This window comes from Propithecus coquereli, unplaced genomic scaffold (assembly GCF_000956105.1).
Source record: "Propithecus coquereli isolate 6110/MARCELLA unplaced genomic scaffold, Pcoq_1.0 Scaffold212, whole genome shotgun sequence".
NCBI lineage: Eukaryota > Metazoa > Chordata > Mammalia > Primates > Indriidae > Propithecus > Propithecus coquereli.
The window spans coordinates 2,571,559-2,590,683 of NW_012146301.1; the positions used below are offsets into that span (position 1 = coordinate 2,571,559).

At 48.2% G+C, this 19,125-nt stretch overlaps 2 protein-coding genes across 3 annotated transcripts in view; one reads left to right on the forward strand and one right to left on the reverse strand.

Annotated features, from left to right (window-relative positions):
* PCCA (propionyl CoA carboxylase, alpha polypeptide) overlaps positions 1 to 12,538 on the forward strand; it is a 375,245-nt gene extending 362,707 nt beyond the window's left edge. Inside the window, exons 22-23 of the mRNA XM_012644433.1 lie at positions 9,587 to 9,664; positions 12,200 to 12,538. Of these exons, the coding sequence (XP_012499887.1) occupies positions 9,587 to 9,664; positions 12,200 to 12,268 (147 nt within the window). The 3' untranslated portion in view covers positions 12,269 to 12,538. The remainder of the gene's footprint in view (positions 1 to 9,586; positions 9,665 to 12,199) is intronic.
* Positions 12,539 to 13,692: 1,154 nt separating this feature from the next.
* Positions 13,693 to 19,125, reverse strand: part of GGACT (gamma-glutamylamine cyclotransferase) — a 46,565-nt gene continuing 41,132 nt past the window's right edge. Inside the window, exon 3 of one of the 2 annotated variants that reach the window (XM_012644427.1) lies at positions 13,693 to 14,769. In XM_012644427.1, the coding sequence (XP_012499881.1) occupies positions 14,292 to 14,756 (465 nt within the window). In that variant the 5' untranslated portion in view covers positions 14,757 to 14,769 and the 3' untranslated portion in view covers positions 13,693 to 14,291. Of the gene's footprint in view, positions 15,284 to 19,125 lie in introns of those variants that run through there. The other variant, XM_012644426.1, reaches the window with a different exon arrangement.

Below are 19,125 nucleotides of genomic sequence, written 5' to 3' on the forward strand. Positions count from 1 at the left end.
ATTTGAGAACTAACTGTTAAAAATATGTCACTGCAGAGCCATGGGGCCTGTATTTTATGTATTCCTCTAAAGTCAGAATACGTGGCGGGGGCACGCCCAGCAGATTGGCACATCATCTCGCTGTCCTGCATCTTACTGATAAATGCTGTTTGCACGCCGGTGCCCAGGCTGCGCAGGTGGGGCATGTGCTTTCTTTTATTCCTCTCTTTTGGTCCTTGCAGAACTTCCTTTCCTATTCTGTGCCATTGTGTGTTGATAAAAGTGTTTTCTCTTGAATTACTACTTTCGGAAAAATGTCCCAAACCACTAATATTGAAACCAAGTGCAGGGTGAGAAGTTTCAGCGTCGGCTCTTACAATAACTCCTATAGTTAAATTCTGCCTCGTGTAATTAAAACATGAGAAACTTTCCTTGGACCAAAGGCACAGCATTTACTTCAGGCTTTTATAAGAAAATACTACTTGTCATTTTTCAGTTTTGTGGTTTTAAATTATTTTAACACTGCAGGGTATGTTGTGTTTTTCTCAGCAATAACAATAGCTGAGGGGAGGTTCCACTTTTATCAGTAGAAAGATAATGGAATCAGTCATCTCTGCATATTTTCATGGAAAACAAGGATCAAAAAACAACTAAGAGCTTTATAAGTATTCTGTTTTTCTTTGAAATGTTATTTTTTTTATAGTTTAAATTTCAGTGATCCATAATTTTTATGTTTAGCTTAAGTAAAACTTGACAAATCTTAGAATGGTGGGCACGGCAATAGGCAATAGTAAGTTTCACCAAAGTATCACATAAATCATAAAATATCGATTTTGTGAAGTAGACAATTTGTACAGAGTTTAAAAACCTCAGAAAGAAGAGATCTGGGGTGGCTGTTTAGAAATAATAAATCCACTCGTGGAGCTTGGCGTGTCAAGGTCTGTGAACTGATTCATTTCAAACACTTTCGCTAAACGCAGAAGCTGTTTTTATTCTACGTGCTTTTTTAGGGTTCACGTGGCAAAAGTTCCTAATACTTTTTCAATGTCTATTACATACTATTTAACATTAACTGTGGCAGTAAAATCATTTTTAAATGATAGCATAATGGTTTTTTTTAACATGTGGAGAGGGGATGTTAGTTTATAAGCAGTAAAATGCACATAAGCAAACAAATCAGTAAGAAAGAAAGAGTGGATTACTGAAGAACCACAAATTTAATTCAGAAAACAATTGATAGGATGAATTGTATATGTCTTTTCTACATGCCTTTTTTATATGCGTTCTGAAAATGTTTTTGCGTACCTGTTTTTCTATATATAAAACACTGTCATAAACTGGGAACACTTCTACAAAGTTAGCATTTTTATAACTTTGTTTTAATGTTTTTAAACTTCTGTCTTTATGATATTCTCAAACAGAAATATTAAAAATACATATTCTTTCAGAATAATGGTGGAATACATTTTTTCCACATATTAACATTGGACTTACAGCTGCTAAATTTATAGCACAATTTTCATTTTGGCTTTGAAGTATAAAATAAAGTCATTATGAACACATTTGTTAGACTTTTGATACCAGAAAAAAAAACAAAACCAGCCAACCCAAGGAGATATTTTTATATTGCATTTAATTAAGATGCTTTCAAGTTATGTTTGGATTCTGCAGTCACCTCAGATTTGCATCAAAAATATTCATCTTATTTAATACATTAAAAAATTAAGTGAGACATGAACTATAAGCAGGCTGTATACCAATTTGCATTTCTTTCTTAATTACTAGTGAAACCAGGTAAAATAATAGATTGACATTAAGTACCTGTTGCTGCTGCTTCTTGACACTTAGCCCATTCATTGTTAGTAGGACAGAATTTGGGCTATTTTTGTGGGGCCAAGATGAGGAAGATCCACCTTGTAAAGTAACTGACCTCTAGCAGGGCAATGTGTTCGGGATTGTTGCTCTCGTGAACAATGCCTTAAGGCAAAAATGGTCTAGATGGTGGACCAATAAAAACAGAACATGTGTAATCATTGGTGGCAGTACACCCAGACCTCACCCTGATTTTTTCCTCCTTGTGTGTGCTCCTTCGGGGGGAGGGCTCCTAAGCAGGTGGGTGACAACAGACCATGGGACACAGGTACCCCATTGCAGAGCATGACATTCACACGTCCCCTTTGTCTCAAACCTCGTGTGTAACTGAGCTTATAGCTGATCTTGGGGAAATGGCCAACTTGGCGAGTGACCTTTATTTTTCATTTCTTGAAGAAACAAGATTTGAAAACTCCTTAAACTCTGAGGATTGTAGATGAGCAGGGTGGGTCGTGCTCTCCTGCCGTGTGTGTTCCTCTGGCTTTGCGCTTATGTGCCTCATGCAGCCCAGTGACAGTAATTGTGGCTTCCCCTGGCAGAGGAGCTAGCTTGGCTGTTTGATAGATTTTCTGGTTTCTGGATACCTTGATTCACAATCATAAAATAATTGTAATAATTAAATTTACATATTTTGTAACAGTGGTTATTCAAGCAGTTTGACATGATGCCAGTTTTTCACCCAAACCTCGGATTGTATTCCACAGCATGTATACACAGATTCATGCATTCGTTAACATTTTTAAAGTTTTAAATCATGAACTATTACAAACATGCAGAAGGTTATAGAGAGTTATGCAACAAGCACTCCTATGTTCTCTGTTCACGTTTATATGTGTCTTGGGTTTCATTTAATAATAAAACACGACATTTACCATGAACTTGCCCTGTGGCTTCTCCCCAATCTAATTCCTGTCCTGTCTTCTTCAGAAGTAACGGCTCTCCTGAATTTGGCCTTTTAATCTTTTCCAGATAACATTTACTTTTAAATTGTAGTGTTAGTTTTTTGGAGGTAATAATCTGGGAATTTTTATAATTTAACTTAATGATAATTATCAATAAAAGATAAAATGTTTTTATGGATCAATAAATTAAATATTGTGAGAGAGTCTATGCAAACTTGGCCTTTGATTTGATTTTTCAAGGAATGATCTGCCTGGAATTAGAGAGGATGTCATCTTTGTTTTAAACATTTTTGAAGATGAACATTCTCAACTTTGCCAAGATTCAAAATATCTTTTCTCTTTTGCTAAAAATAAATAAATAAGTAAAGGTTTTTTGGAAAATCATCATTTCACTGAGTCCTTTAAAACAGCACATTTCATTATTCCAGTTGTAGGTTAGTAACAGAACTAAAACTGATTGGATATGGATACTAAATTTTAAAATGGGCAAATTTATTTAAATCTTATTTCCAAACTGATTATTGGGCATATACATTTTTGAAGTGTTGTAGTAAAGCATTTTTTCTGAATAAAACAAACAAACAAAAAACTAACAAAAAGCCCCCAGCACATTTCACAAAGTGTGGAGAGAATGCAGCCTGATTTCTAAAGTGACTGTAAATGACATCAGTTTGACTGGTGTTCTTTGTAACTGTGGGCCTTGGCTCTGGTTTTGGGCTAACTTAGAAGGCCGTAGGGAGTAATATTTTTCTTTGTTTTAAGGAATTTTAAGAAAAACTGGACTTGTTTTATATTGGCCACGACTCTGCATTCTTGCCCTGAGCCTGTGAGCCCCACCGCCCTGGTCCGGGGATCGGCGCGGGCCGGCTGTGTGTGCCGGCCGGGCCTCCTGCGCACGGGCCCTGGGAGCGTCTGCTGCGCTCGGCCGGAGGGACCCTCAGCGGCCACCTCCCGACCCTGGTCTGGTGACAGTTACAGCCTCCCTTGGCTTTACATCAAGATGTGGGGATGTGACTGCACGTTTTTCCTTCAGGAAATATCTGGCAATATGTACCAGCCTATCTACCAGCTCAGAGAGGGGAGGTGGTTCCAGTCAGTGCCTCTTCACCAAGGCTGAGGGGCCTTTCTCCTCCCTCGTGGCTGTTAACCGCACCTTTCTGCAGCTCTAGAGGTTCAGGCACCTGCGCTCTACGGAGAACAGGCTTTAACAACGTAATTGAAGGACTTTCACTTTTGTGGCGTAGCCAGCAGGGCCGATATTGATCCGTGTTTTTCGGGTGGCCCAGCGCCGCAGAAGGGGACTGCAGGGCCGGTCAGCCCTCCGAGCCTTCTGTCTAATTTGGCAGAAAAACACAGAATGTAGGACAACAAAAGAAGGCTCTCCTTTTTCCATAAAAATTCTCCCTCCCACCCACTTCTCTTACCCAAAAAGGGGACTTAATTTTTCAGCTGCACACAGTGATTTGGTGCTCACTCTTGCATTGAAACAGTTGCTGTCTGAAGAGGCAGGAAACGGTTTTCTTTTAATTGCCGAAATCATTCGGAAGTGCTTGGTGCCCTGCTTCTGTACAGCAGATGCTGTGCATTAATTGGCCTGCGTAGAAGTGACCCGGGGATCCTTGCAGCGGGCCCAATTTTAGGCAGAGGGTTTAAATAGCTTATTTATTATTTTGTATAATCTGGCGTACATTGTGTGCTCCTGCACGTGTCGTATTTCATGGTCTGCAGTTTCTAATGTCATGTGGGTTTCAAAACCTGTGTTTCTCTGGTAATGTACTAGCAGCAGGTAAGCTCAAAATACCATCCATCAGGAGCTAATTTTTTATCCAGATACTCCAATGACTGATGAACCTGTCTTTTGTATGAATGTTTAGCACAGTAGAAAGCCATATGCCACTGGCACAGTTTCCTCGGCATTCTTTACAGTTGCTAGAGAGTGGGGCTTACGGGGCGGGGTGGGGGGCACTCGATGCCATTTATGTCCTCTGGCCTGTATTTCAATGATGAGGCCTTTGAAACAGCCCTGGGTTTGGACAACAAAAGAGGGTAGGGTCTGTCTTGAAGGAAACCCGACTCCCATCTTTTTCTTTATCAGAAATGACTGCACACTCTTAATAGGGAACCTTGTTTTGTTACTACCCGTCTGTTCAAAACAGACCTCAGCCCATTAGAAGGGCCTCCCTTGTGTGGGAAGACCACAGCTGTTACTGTAAATCTCATCCAGTCACTGTATCACCCCCATTTTGTGGCTCTGAAGGATGAAATTGAGAAATGGAATACTGTGCAGTCATCCTTTACATCTCCAATTTTAGGCCTTTGCCATCATTTTCATGCTTTTATTCCAAATCAAATGACATTAGTGAGCTACAGCACCTTCTGATGAGTATCTGGTACTGAGCGCAGCTTTCAAGTCTGTACTTTTGGGGGCTCCCTTTTATGTTGGGTGATCTTTTTTCCCCTTTCTCTTCTTTTTCTTTGGGCACTTTCTTTGAGCTTTCTTAGTGGCGGTGGCAGTTTGCAGTTTGAACGATACATGTTGCCAAATGTATCCCATCTTAAAATGTTTTCCAGCTGGGGCGCATGTGCAGGAGAAGGTTCTATGTCTTTTAATCTTTGTGGAAGGAATGAAGAGAACTTGGTAGGAGGATGTTGGGGGCTTTAATCAGAAATAAGAAGTGGCTTAAATCATTAGCACAACAAAGCATACTATAAGCTTGAAGATAAAAGTCTCTGGGGAAAGAGTCCTCTGAAAATAAATGGAACTTGATAGATTTCCATATCATTTATAACTTCCCTTAATTACACTTGGAAGACTCGCCAGTAAAACTGGAAAATTGGCAGCCTATATCCATTAGAGTCATTTTGCCGACCATGGCAAGCAGCTGGCTTTGCTGGATTTTATTTCCCATCACTCACAATTAATCATCAGCTGGAGATGTCTGAAACCCTTCAGCACAGAGCAATGCTGGGTGACATTCAGGCCACGAAACATGCGAAAATCTGCTGAGTAAATGGGCCGAGTTTTTTCTCAAGCTTACTCATTTTGGGACAAGGCCGGCTCCCCCTTAATGAGTGCCGCTCTGGTAATCGGATGCGAATGTGAACCTTGACCCCGTGTCAAAGGAGAGGACGCAATAAGCCGGATGAAAGATACGGGATTCGGGCCTACAAACTTTACACCAATTAGACAGGGAGCGGGCAAGTACATCAGGCCGACTAGGTTTATCAAAAAGACTTGCGAGGCTTGTGACCATTTTGTGAGCCCAACGTCGGAGACATCCTGTCACAATCATTAAGTCTTCATCAGGTGATTCACAAAGTGTCAGAGAAGCGTGGGCTCACATCCCGCGGGAGCGGGGCCTCACATGGGAGCTGTCTGCTGAAGGATGAACGTTGGAGACCCTCTCCACGCACCCAACTAATGCCTGGCCTCCCGAGCACCGGGGCCATCCCGAAGGTGTCGCCTCTGCTGGGCCCGCTGCCGAGCTCCCTCGCTCGCCCCGGGGTGTGCGACACGTTCTGTGAGAGCCGACGCTGCCGGGCAGCCGGGCTTCCAGGTCCGAAGGCGAGAGCAGAGTGGTGCCGTCTCGGTGCCCACCCCATCCATGGAGCACACCCTCGAGTGACAGCTGCTCCCCCGAGACTGGGCAGACGTAGTTTGTGTTTCCACTGCATTCTCTGATATATGGTTGGTACCATATTTGGTTCTCTGACTTGCTTTTTAAGGCATGAGATAAGTCGGAATTAGATCAAGCTCCCATGTGTATCCGTGTTTGTGTAGAACATGATCCTGTTGAACAAAGATCTCTATCATGTTCCTTGTAGGGTATCGAGGAACAATTCCCAAGAGCTGTCTCTTAGGGATGAATGAGTGAAAGCAGTCTACAAGACAGACTGCCCCTGGTGAAGAGAGGGAGAAGTGGATGACTCAGCTTTGCCCTTTGCAGCCAAACAATCTAAGTAGACACAGTGAGAGGAGCTAGAGAGGAAAAACGAGGAGTGAAAAGGCAGATGGAGTGTGGCAAGGATCTAATTCTATGATCCAGTGCCACGCTGTGGATTGGGTGGAAGACGGGATCACTTTGGATCTGGATGCACTTTCTTTCTTTCTTTCTTTTTTTTGTGAGACAGTGTCTCCCTCTGTTGCCCGAGCGAGAGTGCAGTGGCATCATCATAGCTCACTACAACCTCAGACTCCTGGGCTCAGCCCAGATCCTCTTGCCTCAGTCTCCCAAGTAGCTGGGACTATAGGCACACACCACCATGCCCGGCTAATGTTTTCTGTTGTTAGTAGAGATGGGGTTTCGCTCTAGCTCAGGCTGGTCTCGAACTCCTGGCCTCAAGCGATCCTCCCGCCTCGCCTCCCAGAGTGCTAGGATTACAGGCATGAGCCACTGTGCCTGGCCAGGACACACTTTCTTTAAAGTCCTTTTAATTAAATTGCTAGTCTCTCAACCAGAGGGAGGGACTGTTTTGACTTTGGGACTTCCCACTTCTCCGGATTGTCTCTGGCTAAAGCAGAGGTTTTGTTCTGATTAACGTTTGGGGACCCAGCCCTTACAGTCACCTGCATGTCTCCTCTTTGCAAATTGCCCATCTAACAAGCACACAGAGCCAGGCCAGGAAGGATGGCCATGGGCAGTCACAGCAGAGCCCCATAAACTCCTTGTCAACCTCCTGCTGCCCCCAGGCTCGGGTGGAGCTTGGGGCAGAGCCGTAGCCTGGCCCAGCCTCCCTTCGTCGCATCTCCTGTGGGCACCATCATCAGGCCGCACTTTGCCCTGTTGGCGTGACCACTGGAAATCTCCAGGCCTTGTTTTTTCTTCACATTTGCAATTTAACTGCTAATTCACTTGAAGACCCACGTGAAGCAGCTGTCTGTCTGACCAGCAGATTCTGAGCAGTGGCTGACAGGATGAGCAGAACGGGGTGCACCTGCTGGCAGAGGGTACCAGCCCTGGGCCCCCAGACGCTGCAGAGGCAGGCGGACTAGGTGGGGACGTGGGAGGCCGGTACGTGGGGACCCGTGGCGGGTGCCTGTCCACCTGTGAAGGGAATAGTGGCCAGAGCCCAGAGGTGGACAGTTGGTTCCTAATTTTCGGATGGAATTTCCATTCTGTCCCGTTGAGTCTGCAGTCCATTTCCTAGAAAGCGCCCTGGTGCCCGGGTGCCCAGTCCCTGGGTCAGGGTCCATGTCAGTGAGTCTGAATTCTGACCAGGAGGCCCCTCCCGGGCTTGCCCACTGGAGCTCGGTGGCAGGTGTGCTGCACTGGAACTTGCCCTCCCCTGTTTCTCCTGGTCCCTGCCTGCCTTTGAAGAGAGAAAAAAGGCTCGAAAATGCCGAAGTGAGGGAGTGACTGTTCTGACCCCGACTGGGGCGTCTGCGTGGTCTCTGCGCTGTCCTCTCTTCCGTCCCCCTGCGTTGTGAAGAATGGCCCTCACGAGCCGATTCTTCACTCTCCGCGGACGCAGGGGCCAGGTGAGTGAATCAAAGAGGGCAGCAGGCTCAGTGGCTCCAAGCCCGGCTCTTCCGCAGTGTCTCTCCTCCGTGCCAGCAGCCAGGCCTGGCATCCCCTCTCTTCCTATATTTCTGTGCCAGGAAAAGACAGCCCACCACCTGAACAGCAGAGGAAAGGAATACGCAGGGCTCAGGCACTCCAGATTGCCAGCAAGACAGCTTGCGCCGCACGGGGGGCCTGCAGGGGGACTTGGAGATCATCTGGGGATTTCAGGAAAGAACGTTCTCCAGGCACTTCTGCGGCATCAGACAGGCATAGCCACAGCGGTGTGAACGGCCGGGAGCCCCACACCAGTGCGCCCACCCGCGCCCCGCAGAGCTGTTGCCCCAGGAAACTGGACTCTCCCGTTTCAAAAACTGGGAGGCCCTTTTTCACAAAGGTGAGAGAAAAACCTGGCCCAGCTCGTTGGTGCTTACCCATCAAGGCCAAAGAACAGTGAATAGGGAGGCTTTCAGTCACGCTGACTCCCACGTGGAAGCCCAGGTCTGGCCTACACCCGGCTCGGCCCGTGCTCCCCTGGCGTGAAAGGCAGACGTCAGAGCGCGAGGCTCGCGTGAGTGCCCGAGGGAGCTCGCGGTCTCCTTGCAGGGAATGGGCAGAGCGCTAGCAGTCACTCCCTGGGTAGGAAGGAGCTTCCTGGGAGCGGCCTCCTCGGCAGCATTTGGTGTGTGTGCGGAGACTGGGACTGTGGTCCTCGCGCCCGGACGCTGAGCTGTTGTTCCCAGCTCCCCAGGGGTACAGACAGAAATGTCCCATCTTTTGGTGACAGCTTTACTGAGATGAAAATGACAGGCGATACAATTTACCCCTTTCAAAGTGTACAATTCAGTGGCTTTTGTCTATTCACAGAGCTGTGCAGCCATCACTGCGATCAATTTTAGACCATTTTCACCACCCCAAAAAGAAACCCTGTACCCATCAGCAGTCACCCTTTCCCCCTCAGCCCCAGGCAACCTCACATACTCTGTAGAGATTTGCCTTTCTGGCAATTCTGGACATTTCAGGTAAGCGGAAAACATTCCAATTTCACAGCACCTCTGTCAGGGGCAAAGACAGACTCGGAGATCCCCTGGGAGGCCCCAAATCCTCCAGCGTCAGGATTTTTTCTAACAAGGACTTGATGGAGGGAATGGCCTTTATCTGCTTCCCCTGGAGATGAACTTCGAATAGGAAACATTAGAGATCGTTGCCACCGTTTATAGGCAAAACTTTCAATGCATTTGACAAAGAATTTCTTAATGGCTTTGCTCTTAAGCATTATTACAAAATTAGAATGCTTTGAAGACTTATGTCCATTTTTTATTCATTTTCCAGGTAGCAGAAGGTCAGGAAATTTGTGTGATTGAAGCCATGAAAATGCAGAACAGTATGACAGCTGGGAAAACTGGCAAGGTATGTCCCCAAGTTTCCGCCAGCCCATGCCGGCCTTGCGATGGAAGCACAACTTCCACCTTTGAGCCATGGACAGTTTGGCCTGAAAGGGACCACGGGGGTGATTTCTTCTAAATCCCCCTTTTACAGAGGACATTAAGATTGGAGGGCTCCTCTCACTGTCACTGATGTGTCCCTGCCTTGTGGAAAATGGGCCTTCCAAAAAAGTCCATGTATTATGTTCAGGTAGTCAAAGAACAACTGTTCTTCACTTTAATGTCTTTCAAATTAAGGAGTCTTTAATTTTTAATGTTTACATCTGTCTTGGAGGCAGTTAGTTATCTGAGACTTCTGTGACACAGCAGGAAACGATTTTACAGATTGCAAAAATTAATGCAACTCTTCAAGATAATTTCTCCACGAAGAGGACGATTCAATCTCAGATCAGGGGCTGAGCCCATGCACACACGCACAACTGAATCATTGAGGGAGGAAAAAAGGCGAGATCTGTTAGTCTTGAAATTTGTTAAAGGCAAAACTTGCTTAAAGGCATTTTTTCCTTAAAGAAAATATTATAGAAAAGTCCTTTTAAGCAATAACTTCATTATTCTACCTGCGACTAAAAAGATGCCATTAGTGAGTAAATGATCCTTTTCTGAGGGATGTTTTGGTTTGGAAGTATCTGCATGGTGGAGTGTGACTGGGGGTGGGGCTGGGGACAGCAGCAAAGGCCAGCCGTGTCCTGCATGTGTTGCATGTTGGGGATGTCAGGTGCAGAGACATCCATCCACTCACACCAAGTTTGTATCAGAGAGCCATAGTGTGTCTGTCTGTCTCATGGTCTGTCACCCCAGAAGGCAATGACCCTGATTCTCAGAGAAGGGCCCAGGGGGCGCCCTGCTTGGTCCCAGCTGGGCGAGCAGAGGTCCAGGCGTGTGCTCAGGTGGGCCCTGAGCCGGCAGCTGCATGTCTCTGTGGGGTTTTAGAGGGTAGAATGGCTTGATTTGCAGCTTTTTAGGAATTCTTTCTAAATTTAATCACTTTTTTAAAAAGTGAACAAGAAAACGTTGGTTTCTATAAATGTGAAAACGGTTTTGTTTGTTCATTGGGATTATTTAAAGTTTGTGCTGCACTAGCATCATGACATTTCCATCCTGGAGGAGAACTTGGCCTGGTTGTAGGGGACAGATATGTGTGTCCGATGCGTGCCAAGGCCCCCATGCTGCTGGACCAAGGTGCTAACGTTGGTGCCGTGACGGAGTGTGGGTCACATCTGCCAGCATGTTTTATTTCCTCGTGGCCTGGGGCTCTGTCACCCTCAGCAGCCCAGAGCTGCTTTTCAGGGTGTCGATAGGCACCCGGTGAACTCTGTCTCTTGACCTGACCCTGTGAACTGGAGTCCTTCCTGTCCCTTCTATACCCCTCTCCCCATCCCTGGGCCTCCTGAATCCAACCCAGCAGGGCCCCAGAGGAGTGGCTCGAAGCCTGGTTCTTACCTGGGAGGGTCACTTTTCCTCCCAGAGAAGAGGCTCAGCAAGGAAACAGATCCTTTACTGTAGTAATTGTAGCATCATTAAAAATACATCATAGACAAACATCTGAGGCAGCCTCTTCTGTGCGATAGCGTCTGCGAGCCAGGCCTTGCAAGTATCCACTGCATAGGTTCACATCGTTCTTAAAGACCCTGGGCTCGAGTTTAAGAAAAAAAGTCCCTTCTAGGGTGCTCACTGTGAAGGGGCAGCGACACAGGCCTGTGCGCCAACCCAGACGTCGCTGGCGTCTTTCATGTTTGCCAACTGCCCACGCAGCCAATTAGTTCTAACCCATTGTCCATTTTCACACCCACGCAAGAACCTGCAAGAAGGCAAATGACTGTCTCTTCCCTACTCCAACCATCTCCCTTCTAATATTAAATCTGAACACAAATTTGGGAAAGCAAAACTTGATAAAAATCAAGAGAAATTGGTAGAAGGCACAGTTCCACGTTCCCATATGGTGCCACGAAGGGCGACCTGTCCAGCCACACAGCTTCTGAATATTTCCTTTCCTTCAAAAGGAAGGTGATGATCGGCTAGGGAGGTCCTCCTCTTAATCAGTACCTGTTTTAACTGTTGTGTCATTTTGTCCTTTTTTGTCTTTCACACTAAGTATCCCATTAGCTCTCTGAGAACATTCTACAACCTAAAACCATAGGACAGGGAGGCTGGGTGTTCAGGACTCACCTGGCATGAACCCTTTAGACTTTCAAGATGCTGCCTGGGCCCGAGCGTGCAGTACAGGGGCCAGCGAGCCAGCTACAGCTCAGACTCCCAGAGAACACCCCTCAGGCTGGCTGACGAGGACTGAAGAGATGGGAGCGGGGAAGGTGCAGTCACAGCCACCACAGGGACATGCCTGTTCGTCAGGCTCCGCTCGGATGGGCTCGAGCGGAGCAGCTGGTACCTGTGCTCCTCGGCCTGCGAGGCTGTTCGCTTCCGGCAACGGAGTGAGAGATTGCTCCCTCCGGGTTCTGGTTAATAATTCTTACCCTCCTCCCCCATTTTTTTTTCATTCAAGGTAAAATCCATGCATTGTAAAGCTGGAGACACGGTTGGAGAAGGAGATCTGCTTGTGGAACTGGAATGAAGTTATTTATAGCCTTTCAGTCATCACCCAATTTAATTAGCCATTTGTATTATTCTTTCACACTCAATTTATTCCAGCATTTACAGGGACACTCCTGTGCAGCAGGTTTTATGTCGTCATGTTTATTCCACATAAGTCAAACCAACATTCTGCCAAAATAGCACCAATGGAAATTTTTTTGATATAAATACTTGTACATATGATTTGTACTTCTGCTGTGAGATTTCCTAGTGTCAAAATTAAATCAATAAAACCAAGCATTTGTCTAAATATTAGTTTGCCCTTTTTTTGAATGAAGACAATGTACACATCGGCTGCAGGCTGTGCCAATAGACTGTAAATACTAGCATTTCTTTGTGATCCTTTTAAAAAATTTATATTAATTCCAGTTCTCTGCCTTCCGTTTTTATCAAATTAGCACTTACCATTTTATAATCTGATTACCTTATTCTGCAACTGAGGACCTAACTCCTGTTGCTGATCATTCCTCACTTCCTAAAGACCAGAGAGCCCAGTGCTGATTCTGCCAATCCCCTTCCTGCTGTGGCTCTACGTGGGTGTAGCACTGATGGCTGTCCCCTCAGGAGGCCACCTCAGGGCTCGCTGGCTGACACGGGGTCTGTCCACTCTGCGGAGGAAAAGCAGGCTGCTGTCCTGTCCCCACTGCCACAGGCCTTGGGGCTGCCTCACTCAACCGTAGTGGGTGCGGCTGCCACAGGCTCATCAGCTGGTAGTTATCCTCGCCTTTTTGTGTTTTTGTGAAGCAAGTTTCCAATTAAGAAAAAGAGGCTAAAAATAATGATCATGTTTTTGTGCCAGATGCAGTTAGCGATCACAGTCTACCATTAAGTTGAAGCGTAAGTGAGATCTCCCAACGGAGAATGAGGTTGCTAAGGATCAGCAGCTGCATTTTCAGTTGGTTCTGAAATTCTTGGAATACATTTCATACTTTACTGGTGAGCAGAAGCAAAGAGTCGTGCGCTGATTTTGAGTCTATGCTGACAAATTATCAGATGGAGGTGGGTAGTAATTGGTACTTCGTGCCTTGCTAAAATTATTTTAAGTGCTGTTTGTATTCGGAAGCTAAGCTTCTGTCAGGCCTGAAGAACAAATTACTAATGTGTTGGTTCTCCTCTGAAAGGCCACCCCCAAAATGCTGCTCCCTCAGGAGGCAGTGACGGGCCTGGCTGCTGAGATCTGGACTCGGATAAACTTCCATTTGAAGTCTGGGTGCTCAGCTGTGTCTGCCAGCAAGTGGGTGTTCGTTATTTTGCTAGATTAAAATAAAAAGAACCTTCTACCAAGTAAATAAGTATACCAAAAAAATAAAAGGGGCCAAACATACCACCAACATTTTTATATTTTGTTTCCCAAAACATCTAGTTTAATCTCGTTTAATTTTAAATGATCATCAATGGTTTCTGTATAAGCTTGATCTAAAAATTAGATGCTATATATGCTCCAAAACAGCATGTTTTTCTTGAGGATCTTTTTATTATGTTGATGTTGAGCAACCTAAAATCAGCTTTTATTTAAAAAAATTTTTTTCCTAGGTGCTACGGAACAGAATCAGTTGAGTAGGGCTGCTAAAATCCAGCCGCCACACAAAGCCCTTACATTCATTTTAAACGTTATCTTCAGATTAAAGCAAAGCAAAAAGGAGGGAGAGGAGGGGAAGAAGAAAGGAAAGTATGATAACACGAGTTCTCCAAATGCCATTTAGGGGAATCCAAATCCTAAATTTTTCTTATCTAGTACGTTCTAGCCCAGGACACTCTTTAAGCAGCAAGCAGTGAAGCAGTATTAGAAAGAAAGATCTGCGAGGACAATTGCAAGTATGTCAAAATTTGTAATATCAGCTGCCATTGAAAGAGAGATTGTTTGCTTTTCCCACAGATTGAGTTGTTCACAAAGACTCCGCTGAAAGGCGCTGCTACGCCCTTGCACTGAGTGCGCACAGACTGCGCTAACCCCACACCCCAGGCCTGCCTCTCCCCTGGCAGCGGCGCGGTCCCTGCCCTCCTCATCTGTCCTCCCTGGGAGTGTAGCGCAGCCCGTGCTGCCCCTCGGAGTCGTAGTTGTCGTGGTACGGGAGGTGGACCCACTCGGGCGGGTGGGTGGCCGTGCTGTACACGAAGCACTGCACCGTGGTGTCGGCCGCCAGCGTGTCCTTGGGACCCTCACCCAGGTCCTTGAGCACCCGCACCGTCACCGTGGTGCGCTGGTACATGTCTGGGCAGCCTTCGAAGTCGTCAAGGAAGCGCAGCATCTGCTCATCCACCGCGTAGATCTCGCCCTCCACGCAGCGGCCCTTGCCAGGCAGGTTCAGCAGCCGCGGGATGTTGTACTCACCAGCGATGACCAGCGGGTAGGGCTGCAGCGTGCGGCCACGTGCGCGGAAGGCGGCGGAGCCGTGGGCGCCGTCCAGCATGACCTGGTGGTTGGGCTGGCCGCGCTTCAGGGTGCCGTACAGGAAGACGTGGGCCATTCGGACGGAGCGGCTACAAAGGAGACGGGAAGCGGACGCGTCAGCCAGTGGCGGCGGCGGGGTCGCACGCTTTGCCTGCGCAGGGCCAGGGAGGCGACGCTGTGCGCTCTGGGCTGTGTCCCTCCCAGCTCCTCCGCTCTGCTGGTCGTAGACCAGATGTGAATGAACGAGCGTGGCCGTGCTCCGCAAGGCTTTATTCATGGACACCGAAACTAGAATGTCATACAGTTTTCATGTCACGAAATGTTTTGATTTTTTTCAGCCTTTTAAAAATGTAAAAGCCATTCTCAGTTTGTGGGCTGTTCAAAAGCAGACGCCAGGCCAGATCTGACCTGTGGGCTGCAGTTTGCCAATCCCTGGTCTAGGGCAAGGGGCACACGCTTGTGACTTCGTCCATGCGTCTGTAATAGGGCACCCGTCTCCTGCGGCAGGAAGACGGGGCTCACCAGCCTCCCCCTGTGCTACCTGGATGGACCAAAGCAGAATTCCCACTTCACACGGCTGCCCTGGCTCTCGCAGGGACCACCACGTGCAGCCCATGCTGCATGACAGCCCCTTAGCGCCACCCGCACGGGAGCCACAGCAGAGCCGGAGCGTCCTCCCAGCTCTGCGATGGCCTTTGCTGCCTGACTACTGAGTAAGGATCGCCTCTGGTCTCACAAAGACCTGGCCTCGTGACCGCCTCAGCCTGCCTCATGTCCTTAAGGTCACCATTCTCAGCCCTGGCCCCCCACCCCAGTGGTAACAGCTCAAGGCCCAAGGACACCCTGGCCAGGCCACAGCAGTGACCTCCCAGACCCACCCTGTCTGGCCAAGCAACTGCTCCTCTCCTGAGCCCCCAGCACAGCCCAGAGAATCCACTGCACTTGGCCATCGTGTGCTGAGGCTCCCAGAAACACCAGTCACCATCTGTGGCTGCCAATCTAGGAAAAGGCTCACATCCCAGCTGTTTGTCAGATGGGGACAGCCAGCCTGTCCTGTGATCAAGCCCTGCAGAATTGTCATTTTCTTTCTTTTCTTCCTTCCATTCCCTTCCCCCTACCCTCCCTCCCTCCCTTCATCCATCCATCCATCTAAAACAGGGTCTTGCTCTGTCTCCCAGGCTAGAGTGCAGTGGCATCCTCATAGCTCACGGCAACCTCAAACTCCTGGGCTCAAGTGATCCTCCTGCCTCAGCCTCCCGAGTAGCTGGGACTACGGGTGTTCGCCATGACAGCTGGCTAATTTTTCTATTTTTTTGTAGAGATGGGGTCTTGCTCCTGCTCAGGCTGATCTTGAACTCCTGGTCTCAAGTAATCCTCCCGCCTCAGCCTCCCAAAGTGCTGGGATTCCAGGCGTGAGCCACCACACCTAGCCTGCCATTTCTTGAGCAGTTTTCAGTCTTTCAAAAAGGACTTTGAAAATTGCAACAATACATTTATAGAAAAATCAGAAATAACAAGCATATATAATGTGTATTTTCTATAAGCACCTATAGTCCAGCTACAAGAAAGAATTCGAGTTTCAGCACTAAATTTACATTCCAGTCCTGGCAGTATGGCCCAGCAAAACTTCAGCAATCACACCTTTCAGCGTTTCCTTTTTCAAGGTCTTAGAGGGTAATGATCCTTCATGGTGACTCACTGTGACTCACCGCAGCGACCTGGGCTCCAGTGTGAAGGTAAATGTTTACCACTTGCCTGGGTCTGTGCCACGAACTGTTACAGAAGGACAGAAGTGATCTGTGTAAAAGTGACTCAAACGCAAATGGAAATGAAGGCTGAAAGGGGCGGCCCCGTTTGCCCCGCACGGCTTAATGACAGCCTGTGGCAGGCGTCTGGGAGCCGGGACTGCAGGTGCAAGAAAACAAAAGATGCATCCATCAACCAGCCAGTAACGTCTGGGTGGTGACACCCTCTGGACATGGACAGGTGGCCCTTGGAGAAGTCATACTTAACTCACAGGACTTCTGTTTTCTTATCAGCAGACACCCGGGCTGCTCCGGGTGTTGGCCTGGCCTCTCCTCTCCAGGGCCGTCCCGGAGGAGGGCGGCCCCTCACCCCTCCTCCTCTCTGCTGCCTCTGAGCTGGCCCCCAGCGTGCGTGACACCAGTATCCCCTAGATTTCAGGCGCATCATATCAGGAAAGGTGTGGCCGTGGGAAAAACACCAGGCTGGCCAGGCACACGCACCCCAGCCGGCCTGGCCGTTTGGTAGCCCTGGGGCTAGGTAGCCAGGGTGGGGACGTGATCTGACCCCTAGTTACAGTGACTCTGACAACAGTGGGGGGCTTGTCAGAAGTGGGGCGCACCTGTGATCTGAACGTCAGGATGCAATCAGGAGGACCCTGGGATGGGGTGGTGCAGAGGGGGGAGGAAGGGCAAGTACTTGAGCCAAAGTCGCCAGAACTTGGCTGCTAGGGGAACCGACAGTGAAAATGACACGCATCGGCCGAGAGCAGAACTGGCGGGCAGTGCGTGGCTGGAGAGTATCCGGAGAGAGCGGCAAGGACCGGGGTGCAGGGCTGAATACGGCAGCGGGCGAGGAGTGCCCAGAGGACGAGGGCAGATCTGGATGGACCCACGTTGGGAAGGAGTCACGCAGCGTCCCCACGCCTGCACCCCAGCCCCGCGACTCCGTCTCCCGCAGGGGCTTCCTTGTTCCCTCCAGCCTGTCCCCAGCGCAGCCCCCAAGGGTCCTTGGCGGCCTCCTGCGGACGCGCCCTCTCCCACTGCAGCCCCTGCACGGCGGCCGGCTCTGCCCCGCGAGGGGCCACTGCTGACCTGAGCCTGCCCGGCCGGGCCCGACCCGGGCAGAGGGGGGACCAGCCCTCCTCAGCGCCGGGCTCACCTCCTCTGACTCAGTTTATCGAAGTAACACTTGTCCATAGTGTCACTAGTCTAACAGCTTTACAAGGAAAATGAAATTTCCTACCCCCCCTCCACTCCCTGGAGGCAACACTTTGAAGTCTTTTAACTCTTGTATTTGGTATCTATGTCCATAATGTTACTTATACCACTACTTTTTGATATTTTAAGTTATGTCTTGCCTTTCTACCCCAAAAGCAGGTGAGCATAGTGTTTTAAAGCGCAGACTTCAGAACCAAATTGCCTGGGTTAAAATCCTGGCTGTACCACTTAGTAACTGTGCTACTTTAGGTAAATCAATTGACCTCTCTGTGCCTCAGCTCCCACTGTACAGGAAGTCGGCACAGCCACCTGCCGCTGGAGGCTGCTGTGGGTTCACATCACAACGTGGGCTCAGCCCGGACCCGTTCCGGCGTCGGAGCTCTGTGAACGCCGCCCTCGGCTAAGACGCACAGTGTACTACGGCTCAGTTTCCTTCTTGGACTTTGTCTGTCTTGAAATTAAAAATGGCTTCAGATTGGTTTTGCTGAGGTTTCCGGGACAGTGGCTCAGGCTCCCATTTGCCGAAAGCACCGTCAGGACCGGGAGCCCGTCTGCTCCAGTCTGGGTCCTCAGGGTCACAATGTCGCTGCCACTCTTGCTTCCCTTGGCCTCTCCCTTCTGTGGGAGCCCCGGCCCCTTCCTTGGTTGACTGCCTCATTTTGCTGAAGCTCATTCTTTCCCACCGTTGGTTAATAGTGTGGCTGGGTAGAAGATTCTAGAAATCATTTCCTTCAGAACTTTAAAGGCATTTTCTTCATTGTCTTCTAACGTCCCCAGGTCTTGCTGAGAAGTCCAGCGTGTTGTGATTCATGGTCCTTTGTGTGTGACTTGAGTTCTTCCCTGGAGGCACTTCAGGTCTCCCCTTGGTCCCTTGGATTCTGAAATTTTATGATGTGACTGGTGGATCTGTGCTGGGATTTCAACACGAACACTCATTACTCTGGATCCCGGGGGAATGTTCTTCCCTCTCCTTCCTCTTTGTTCTCTTTCTGGATCTCCCAATATTCCGGCGGTAGATCTCCTGGTTTAATCCGCCAGCATTCTGTTCTTTTCTCCTTTCTTTCAGGTCTTTTTCTTTATATTCTACTTTATGTTCCTATTCTTCTGTTTTTGTAAAAAACATGGCCAGGCACAATGGCTCACATCTATAGTCCCAACACTTTCGGAGGCTGAGCCGGGAGGATTGTTTGAGGCCAGGAGTTCGAGACAGCTTGGGCAACCTGGTGAGACCCCATCTCTATAAAAATACTAAAAAATTAGCTGGGTGTGGTGGCACGTGCCTGTAGTCCCAGCTACTCAGGAGGCTGAGGTGGGAGGATCCCTTGAGCCCAGGAGTTCAAGGCTGCAGTGAGCTATAATGACGCCACTGCACTCCAGCCTGGGTGACAGAGTGAGACTGTCTGCAAAAAAAAATTGCCATCGTATTTATTTCCAAAATCTTTTTCTCGTTCTCTATTTTTCTTAGCGTCCTGTCCTTCACAG